Here is a 10,582-nt window from a genome sequence, read left to right on the forward strand (position 1 = left end):
CGCCCGCAGGAGCGGGCTGCACCGCGGAGCCGGGCCCCGGTGCTTCCCCCTGCCCGCCGGGCCCGTCTCCCCAGACATGCCCCGCTCTGGCGGCCGGGCTCGCCGAGGATCATGACTGCAGCGGCGAACTGGGTGGCGAACGGGGCCAGCCTGGAGGACTGCCACTCCAACCTCTTCTCGCTGGTGAGTGCCCGCGGGCCGCGCGCCTTTGCGCCGCGCGTGTGCGGCTGCCGGGGGCTTTATAGCGGGGCCCGCGGGGCTGCCTCTGCGCTGGCCCCTCCCCCGGCTCGGCTCCCCCTGTTTATGTTGCTCTTTAACGTGCTTTGCTGCCAGCGCGTGTCCCCGGCGAGTGCGACCCGCGGCGCCGGTGAACGGTGCCTTCTGCCCGCCTCCCTCGGCGCCCTGCGCCCTCCTGCTTCGCGCCTGCCGGCCCGGGGGGTTTTTTTTCTCTCTTCCTTTCACAGTGACAAACGCCATTTCGGCGGCCGCGAACGGTTCGAACGGTTCGTGCGGCGTGATTGCCTCCCGGACCGGCCTCTGGGCTCCTGGGGCTACATGCCAGCTGTCCTTACTCTGTTGTCTCTGCTCTGCATAGATTATGCTTGGTGGACAAGACTCTTCTTCTTCTTTTTTTTTTTTTTTTTTCCCCTAAAAAAAAAGCTTAATTTTTTGTTCTCAGAAGAAAAGCAGTGGCTGAAAATGTAGTGCACTGGCTAGCTTCATAACAYAGATGCTGTTGTCCGCTCTGATCGGCAATTGACAACTCTGTTCTTGGATTGCATGGCTTAATTTTGCAGAAATTGTGGTATCGGTTGTGGCTAGCTGCAGGTCTGTAAGCTGAATTTAAAACAAGAAAACAACGTGCTTCTATGTAAGGGCAATGTCACTTGGAAATATCTTGCTTTATTTTACCTGCCACCTGCAGCAACCTTATCCCTTCTGACTGGACAACAGCCGAGTGAGCGAGAGGGCTGTTAGATCACCAGATATCTTCTAATGCTACCAGGGCCAGTATCTAGGGGAAGGAGGGGTATAAATATATATTTTTTTAACTGCATATTATAGTTAAAACAAAAACTTGCAATATAGGTCTGGGGATAAAACGTATGCAAGATTTGTGGTTTATAAAAGCCTGTGCCCTCCCTAGGGCTCTGTAAGAATTGGAGGTGAGTGCAAATGTTTATTTTTCTTCCAACAGAATGGAAAAGATTGTTATTGCATTTATAAAAAAAAAATTAAGGAAAAAAAGAAAGTGAATTCAAAATGCAAATGYACAGTCTTTTTGCTGTGCAGTGGCCTGTCATTCCTCTGCCTCTGTTTTCTTTAATTTGTGTATTTTTTTGGCTCATATTTGTTAAGTATCTGGGACAAGGGCCGTAGTCCGTGCCTATACGTTCTGCTAGGAAACTGGCCCAGAGATACTCCTGTGAGAATAAATAAAATTCTTCTTTTGGTCTTTTATTGAATTGTTAGACATGATTTAAGCTCATATTTAAGTTTCTGTTTGTAATAGCTTTTTCTGATATTTACGAGCATATAGAAATACTGTATGTGTGGAGAYACAGGAACTGTAATGGTGATTTTTGAATACACTGTTCTTACGCGCTAAGAAAAATCTCTGATCCTGAGAGCAAGATAATGGATAGTTAGTCTTTCAGCAAAAATCAAATTGTGCAGTCCTCATTAATTCATGGAAAATTGATTAGCATGTTTTTGARAAGCATAACTTTTCATGTAGTTGCAATCCGCAAATCTGTCACTGGTAAAATAATGTTGGTGTGCAATTAGCATAAATTATAATGTTAAGTTATTGCATGGTTATTGTGGTTGGTCTGTTTTTCTTTTCACCTTATTAGACTGAGGAAATGTAGAAAATTTTTAAATGCACATATAACACTGGTGAAATAAATTTTGCAGAATTTTTTTGGAAAGTGTTTTAATAATGGGTCTAATCTGCACCCCTAWACCTCCCATGTAATTTTGTGGGAACTAACCATACCTTTAAGGGGGTGGTATGTACTAAATAATAATTTYATTGTTTTCTGGCTCTACTTGCAAAAAACAGATAAAATGGTATCTTATATGAGCGTGTATATATATATATWTTTATATATATATACACATATATATACACACAAACATAGTTACTGTTAGGGTGATTTGTTTCCAGTTATGTTAGTATTTATGTGTYAGGGAAAGGTCTCAATGCATTGAGAAGGGAAATACTTACTGATTGGAAATATTTGGCCAAGAGCATTGACCCTTTAAACTCAAATGTCGTATTCATTTCAAAATTTRCAATGTGTTAAAGCTACAGTAGCCTGGATTACTAATTAAAGAAGCTCTTGCTGATTACTTTTTCAATACAACAAAAACACGCACAAACTAATCAACCGTTATTAGGAAATCATTCATTCTTTAGGAATAAGGTGGATTACAAAGCTGTGTTAAACAGGTTCTGCTATTAGAATTGTCTTAAATTTTTATCTTGAGCTTTGTTTTGGGTTTGAGTCAAAAAGCAATGTTCTTGACTGCAGAATTACACTTGTGAAACAGCTGTTAATCTACCRTGGTTCTCCTTACCTGTTTCTAAATAGTATTTTTTCCTACAAGCATTTGTTTTGTTCTTAAGGAAGAACAAGATCCTCAAAGCCTGGAGAAGGCAGAGCTCTGTTGTGTCTGTGATCGGCTGCTGTAGCGGATTGGAGTTTAAATTTGATTTGGGTTAGATTTTTAGTTTGTTTAGCACTTCATGATTTTAGCTTATTTATTCTGTCACTTGCAGACAGTTTGTAGAGAGACTGTAGATAGACACTGTTTCTTCTGCATCTTTTGATGTGAAATGTTTTCTAAAAGTACATAGCTTTCTAGTAACTGATTCTCTTCTGTCAGCAGGGTTAAGAAAATAYGGTGATTCCTAGCTTAAACTACCCACATGAGGAGAAGGCATAGCCAAAGGTTAAGGTGTTAAAGTTAGAATTCAATATGCAGATGCTGAATGTGATCTTAGCCTTAAATATTTGTTACAGTTTCATGAAACATCACCCTGGTGGGTGATCCAGAGGGCTGTCATCTGCCGTGTGTATCGTTTTAGAACGAGGCAGGAATCCAGTGCCGTTCTGGAAAATGGGTTAATGTTTCCATGCTCTGTCAAGCAAAAAAACTACACAAAAAAATCCAGAACTTTGCTCTAAATGTGAAGTATTTTTAGGTAAGACAATACATCAGAGTGTCATTTTTCTATAGTGGTCATCAGAATACATCTCGGATATGGACTTGGGTTGTTTATGTTGCATGCAGTTGATTACTAGGCTGCTCGTTAAAAATATGCTTTCTGCATATTCTTATTTTTCTGCAGTCTGAAACTGCTTTGTTTCCAGCATAACAGTAGAAGAAATTGTATTTGTGTTTATCCTAACTTTATTTTTACAATAGTCAAATGTCTGCTGCTGCTCATGGAAAAAAAATATCTTTTTATTAGAACARTATTTAATAAGCTATAGTTAAAGGCTGGCTTATTTTAACACTAATTAAGAGTTGGCTAATGCTTATTTAGAGAGAAAATGTTCTGAGGTAACACGCTCTGTATTAAAACTTTATGCCAAGCTAGCAAACAGTCTTCCTATGAATAATCTTTAGTCATAAAAGTAGGTTTACTGAAATTAGTCTGTTTTTTTTTCCTGTGAGTAAGGGTTAATCATGTGAAGATGCAGGCTTGCCTGGAGTATGAAGAAGATGTTTTCTCAGCTGGCTGGCTTAGCTGCCATCATGGAGCGCAAGGAGCAAGGCGGTCTCTGAGGATGGGCTGAAGTTTCATAACATTTCGTAGAACAGGGGAAAAGGTCAGCAAAGGGTGTCAAGAATGACCAAAAGTTTGGAGTAGCTTCATGCGATGAAAGATTAAATAGCCTCCGAGTAGAAGTCCTCAGCCAGAAGTTAAGGTGATTGCGTGGTTGGAATGTGATAGAGACTTAAAAAAATCTTTAGTGTGAAGGCAGTGTCTGGGCGACGAATATTCCTTCTGTCTTTTGGTAAAAGCAGTAGTGGCTGTCCTAAAAAGCTAGTGAGAGGCTAGTTCAAAACGGAAGGTGTTTCTCTATGCAGTAATATGAAGTCAGTCTGTGCCACAGGATTGTGGAAATGTTAAAAATGGAAATGGGCTCTTAAAACAACTGGCAAATTCATAGAATTCATCAAAGAGTATTTGACTCATATGAAAGTCTTACCTTGTTTTTAGGGGCTTCCCAAAGATGGGCTGTTTTCTTTAGGAGAGCATGTATGGTAAGCACAAAATTTAGACCGGTGTTTGGTAAAAGAGACAATTATGACTGTAATGCAGCCTGCTGTTTTGGCATACCCCAAATCCCAATGTTGGGGTGGCTTATATGGGACTTTACAGAATCCTGTATGCTCAGAGGATTCATTTCAAGGCAGTCTTACAGAAATGCACTGTATGAAAGGCCAGGGTAGTAGATTTTTGTTCCAGTTAATGTTCAGAGGCAAATTTACAAAATCTGATGGTCACAGCACTGCTGCTTTTTCCTTCTTCTTTCTTTTTTTTTTCCTCCTTCCCAGTTTGCAAACAGTAACAGAAGTTGTTGGCTGAGACCAGTGGTTTTTGTTGCCATTTTCATAGTGAAATTGAAAGGAATCAAGTAAATCTGAGATGACATTTGAATTATTTTCTTAAAGGTTCTCGTGKTGTCAGAAAGTGAAGATTAGGAGTGCAGACATTGCTGGTGAGGTATTCTTTCGTGTTGCATAATTGTTAGTAAAAGACTTTATAGTAAATGGTTTATTGCCCCACCAAATCTCTAAGTAGTTGTAGTAAATTAACCAGTAGTAGTTCTTGCTTATTTTATTAGCATAAATGCAGCACTCCAAGCGGAAGGCTGTTATTTTGGCATGCAGTATGTTGCATCACTATGTTCTGTGTAGGTTTGAATATATTTTTTTATGTGTGTTAGTTCAACTTCTTAAAAAATACGTACATAAACTTCTCAAATTCTCCAAAAGTATTTGACCCTTTTAATTACTTTCATCTTTAATTTTATTGAGTAATAAGACAGAAGTAGAAAAGTTACATTAGATAGTTTGCTCACTTTTTGCTAATAAATTTTTTTGTTTTGACTTTTAAATATCTTCAGTGATAGGCTTTTATTATGTCGTGTCAGCGAGTATTTAGCTGTTTATTGGGTATCTGCCAGGGTGTCAGTGGAAGGAAAATAGACCTAGGTTTGCAAAGAGGTTGGGACATAGCAATGTTCAATACATTTGGTTTGCCTGGCTTAGGGAGTGGAATTAATGAATCTGTGTTAGGTAACTAACCTTTCCTGACTGTTGCGTAAGGAAAATTAGGTGCGTAGGAGTGGCATTTGCGGTTCAGGACAAAGTGTGCAGAAGAATCCCAAACTAGCCAGTAGGAAATACTTGAATGAGGTTTTCTTGAAGTCTTGAGTATCTTCTGAATATATATGTGTCTACTAGGGCTATGAATCCTTGTCCAGTGTCTGTGATCTGCTTTTTGATGACTAAGTGAGCCCATTAGTGAGGGGGCTGTTGTGAATATTAGTATGATTTAAAAAAAAATCCTCAAATATTAGATTGATATTTAAAAAAAATATTTTTAAGTCTGGGAATACCTAGGAATTTTTTTGTTCATTTCTAAGAATCTTAATTTGTGCTTGCTAGCTGCAACTACGTAATATTTCTGAATTTTTCAATATAATTTGTGCAGGATTGACACAACCTCAGTTCTCTAAAATGTTTTTGAACTTGATTTTTCCCTTCTGCTTCTGAGAGCGTTTCCTCATGTGAAGCAGATTAAAGAGGAAACTCTTTGATCTTGTCTGTAGACCTTTCTTCTGTTTTTTCTTTCTTGACAGTGCAATTATTTTGGAAAAAAAAATTCTATAGAACCTGGAATTCTTGAACTAAAGGGGAAAAAGAATTTGTACTATATCTACTGAAATGTTAACTTGATGATCTTAGGTTACTAGTGAAGAAAGAATTTTTATCAGTGTTTTTATTTTTAATCTCTTGAGCATTCACGAGTGTTATGCCTAGATAAACATATGTGTGTGCAGATACACTGCTTTTTAAATGCCTAAAAATATCAGTGCTACTGGAATATCATGCTTACTCTAAGTAGAACATTTATGCTTAGCTGATGAAGCTTTTTGATTGCTCRATGAAGATTCCTAACCTTTGTCTCCTCTTTTCCGGGATCACTGTAGGGAATATACCACTGTCTGTCTCTGGTCTGCAGTTTACCTTCTCAGTTATGGCAGCATCCTTTTATCTGGGTTTGACTGAAACATCCCTGCTACAGTTTTACTCTCCCGTTYTGTCACTTGAACTATGTTGCTCCTCTGCATTCTTTCATCATCTCTCTCTGGCTGTTGCATTGCCTCTGAGTTACATGATTTCGCTTCCAAGGCCTTGGTGGCCTATTCCTTCTCCACCTTTTATTTTTCTTTCAGTACGGTGAGACTAACGCCTAACAGATGCCTGTTTAATTGAATTAGTACCTTTTGTTTTTCCTGCTTGTTGCTCCCCCTTTGAGAAGGGTTACCCACCGACACCCCCAGACCTTCTTGGTCCCTCTGCTGCAAAGCCTTCCTCCGAACTCGTTCGTGGCACGCCTGCCGACGACCTGGCACGGAGCAGGCTGTTGGTCTTTTGAGACTGCTGGCTCTTCGGCTGACCGGAATAGCTGTGTATTCTTTCAGGCCTGTGTGTATTCGTTTACTGATTTGTGTTCTTAGGGCAGGTTGAGCGTTTCTTTGTGCAGAGTGTAGCACAGTGGGATTGGGGCCTTGATGGTGCTATGGTAACACAAATACTATTAAAGAAATACTGCTCTGATTAGAAGCATGCTCATTTTAGTAATATCCTGCCAGTTATAAAAGTACACAAGTGCTTTCCATGGCCCAGTCCTTCTTTATCTGGAGTACATATTTGCCTGTGGACAGCCTTCTTCCTCAGCCCAAGCTTTTATATTGTGTTCACTTCAAACATTAAGCATTGCTTTAAAAATAACTCTTCTTTCCCCTGGTTCCCTGACACCAACTGGTAGTTTCAAAGAGAAACCAGCTAATAAAAATATTCTACTGTACCAGACATCGAAATGCTACTAAAACACTATGTTGGATTCCCTCTGCACGCAATTGTGAAGTACATACCACAGGGGAAAAAGGCCTGCAATACGAAGAGTGACAGCTTGCATCGTTTCCTACTGTGACTTCGGCTAGCTACGTAATTTTGCATTAGTATGATTGCTGAACTGTGGAATGAGAATGGCATGTGAACATAAACTGCTTTGATGCCTTATAACAAGTTTACTTTTTCAGACTGGAGGTTTCTTAGCATTTTACTTAGCAAGAAGTTATTTTATTTATCTCACAGATGTAAAAAAAGTTTAGGTAATGTTTCCTTTGGATTGTTCTAGGAATTTTGCTAAATTTTTAAGCTTTCTGTTGAATATATGAGATTGTAGTACAATATCAGAGCAAATCACAGTATTCTCAGAGTATGAACATTAATTTTGGTATGTATTATTTTTAGATCCCTGGATTTATGGGAGTAGTTTAAATTGTAACTCGAAACCAAAAAACTCCTCCCAAAGGGACAATTACAAACAGTTAGAAAAATCAGTTTGTAACTGTTCTTTAGAATAACAAATATATCATCTACTTTAGTTAATCCTGGAAAATCTCTCTCCTTTCTTATTGTTAAATAAAACTTTAAATAATTTGTTTGAACTACATGAACTGTCTCTTAACGACATTTTTTCCCTTGATTCAAATGCTTTGTAGGTGGTCCGCCTTTCTGAGTTTTGTTGTTGTTGTTGATCTCTTGGTTCTCTCTTTGTTAGTTCTGTTGAGCAGTTAAACCATATTCTTTCTCTTTGAGTCATTTGTGGCTTAATTCACTATACTGAGCAGAATTGCAATAGTGTGTATGGAAATATGACTCCAGCTTTTAGTGGCTTTCTCTCTTGATTCTTTGAAACAGGAAACTTTATTGTGTGTAAGCTGTTTTGTAGTGTGCTTGTTGGCAATATTTACGTTCGTATGACTAACACACGAGGCCAAACGTACGAAAGACATTGTCCCCTTCCTAAGGGATGTGCTAAATAAGCTTAATAAAAAAGGAGAAAAATGCAGTCTTGCGAAATTAATTTTTAGTGAAAGATGAGGCACAGTATATTTCTGTATCATTTCTCATGAAGCCTTTTCCTGTGCTTCTTTTAATATAGTTCTTCTATACCATTCTTAGTTGTTTATGGGGGGGGTGGGAGGAGAAAAAAAAAGGCGGGGGGTGATTTGCAGGGTAAAAGGTGTGGTCGTCTTCTCACTGACTTCCACCCCTTGGTCACCACGCAAGGACTCCTAAGCTCACATTTCGACCTGGTTCAGGGAACTGACCTAGTTTTAAAATAAATAAATAAAATGCTTTCCCCATTCTCACTTTCTTGGGCTAGCTGTACCCTCACTCCTGTCTTCCCCAAAAGTTTGGCAGTGGCAAGGATTGAAGGTAGATCAGAGATTCTGTGTAACCACAGCTCATGTCTTAGAGAAGGAAAATTAATTTTTCTTCAGTAAAATTTAGTTTAGTTTACCCTTTAGTTCCAAAAGAGCTGTGCTGCCATCAGTGTCTTTTTGGTGGCTATTCTCACATCATCCCCTTTACCCGTAAAGCACAGTCTTTTGTGAGAAGAGAGGACAGAAGACAAAAGTTAGACAAAGACTGTAGGCTACTGACCAGGAATTTGCAACCTTCAGGTTTTTGATACTAATTTTGATGATAATGTTCATATTCAACAAATCTAAGACGTAAGTATAAGAACTTGTTGTTTTGGGACTGTATAAAACCATKTATCTTTTTCTTCAGTTGGCATCTCTGTTTTGTTAGTCTCTTGGTGTCAGTTTTTAACGAGTTTCAGTTCATATATGTACAGTGTGTTACTGAATTTAAAACTAGTTCTGGGCAAGTTATGAAATCCATTCTAGGAATATTTTTTTGTATTGGCCATGTCAAATAATTTTGTATAAACAAGTAATTTCTTTGGTGATGGGGTAGGTAAATCAGTTAAATTAGCTTATTCTTTATTTGCTTCTTTCATTTGTAGCGCAGTGTTTCTAGTTATTTCATTTTATGTGTGTATTTGAATACAAATTTTAATGAACTGAGTTCTTGGATTTCTAGAATTTCCTTCCGATAGGAGATACTGGATTCTTGTGTTTGCAGGACTGATAGTAAGAAGGCTAGGAAGATGAATCTACATGACTGATCATGTAGTGGACTAATTTACTTCCTTCTCTAATAAGAGAGATTCATATGAAAGAAGTCTTAAGTGTTTTTTATTTTCTCTCCCTCTCTTCTTGAGGGCTAAGGCGTTTTGGCAGACTGCCTAACAATTTGAGCTTTATTTGATGTCACTCTTCGAGACAACGTTGATGCTAAAGAACCAAGGCTGTCTGATTGTATTTCTATACAGTTGCTGCCATTCTAGCTTGGAGCTAGGAATCTGTGCCAGGGCTGATGTGGGCAGACAGTGTGGTTTGCTTTGCAGGTCTGTGACGGCAACATGCATAAAATGACTGTGTGAACTGTTCTCGGTATTCGCTAAGTAATTCTGCTTAGATGTGGTATACAAAAATGTTCTAGTTCTGAGYTTTTAGAGACAGCTTTTTCTTGCGTAAGGGAAGAAAAAGATCTGCGTTCTTTACCCCTCTATCACAAATTTTATTTATGTAGATTGATCCCTCCTTTGGCCTGCTACCCTTTTCTTATTTTCTTTCTTTGTCTTCTGCCCATGTGTCAGAACACTTGCTTTTGTGAAGCATTTGGTTGCCCGTTGTGTGACTTTGATGTTTGAGGTTTCCATCCCTCAGTTTAGAGAGGGGAGAGAGAAAATGCCTTCATTTGGTTGCGAGCGCGCTTAAAATTTAGCGCTCGTTGCTGACATGTCTTTTGTCCATTTCTCGTGTGTTGGACTGCTTCCTTTCTGTGGGAGAGGATCTTGGGTTATTGGGAAAATGAGTAGTTACTTGGTTCTGATTCTGCCTTTTCAAAGGGAACTTGCAGGCCTAATCGTTCACCTACCTCTTGGAGGCAGGGAAGGTTTCTTTGACTAATGATTTAGAAGTKTTTTGCTTGTGTGTGTTAAGATATACCTGATTGTCTTTTGTAATGAAGCTGGCTGGAGTGTTGTGGAACTRTGGGATGCCTTTTAGCCTGCTCAGTATAGCAGTGGTCAGAACCTGACCWCTGGAAGATTTTAAGTCATGTTATTAGGGAGAAGTTGTCACAAGTCTTRTTTAAGTGCAAGAAACAAAAAAGGAGATTTCTAAAAGCTGTCATTGGAATTGAATTACAGGTTATTAACTACCTAAACCTAGGGTTTGTTGAAATGAAAATAACTTATTATATTCCTTCTATCTGTTGTCTTGGAGAAGGCTTTCTGTTTCCAGATGTGAAATCTTTCACTGCCATACCTGTATTTATTCTCCCTGCTCTATTCTGACATAGGTAAATTTAGTCCATTCCTTCTTCTCTTCCTCTTAACCCTCCCCCC

At 39.0% G+C, this 10,582-nt stretch overlaps 1 protein-coding gene across 3 annotated transcripts in view; it reads left to right on the forward strand.

Moving 5' to 3' along the window:
• The first annotated feature begins 6 nt into the window (after positions 1-6).
• The window catches only part of MED13L (mediator complex subunit 13L), a 201,980-nt gene continuing 191,404 nt past the window's right edge, over positions 7-10,582 (forward strand). For all 3 annotated transcript variants that reach the window (XM_085326133.1, XM_085326134.1, XM_085326136.1), the window contains exon 1: positions 7-183. In XM_085326133.1, coding sequence (XP_085182259.1) covers positions 112-183 — 72 coding nt within the window. In that variant the 5' untranslated portion in view covers positions 7-111. The remainder of the gene's footprint in view (positions 184-10,582) is intronic.

This window comes from Rhea americana, unplaced genomic scaffold, assembly GCF_003343005.1.
Source record: "Rhea americana isolate MKP2758 unplaced genomic scaffold, rheAme1 scaffold_128, whole genome shotgun sequence".
NCBI classification, from domain to species: domain Eukaryota; kingdom Metazoa; phylum Chordata; class Aves; order Rheiformes; family Rheidae; genus Rhea; species Rhea americana.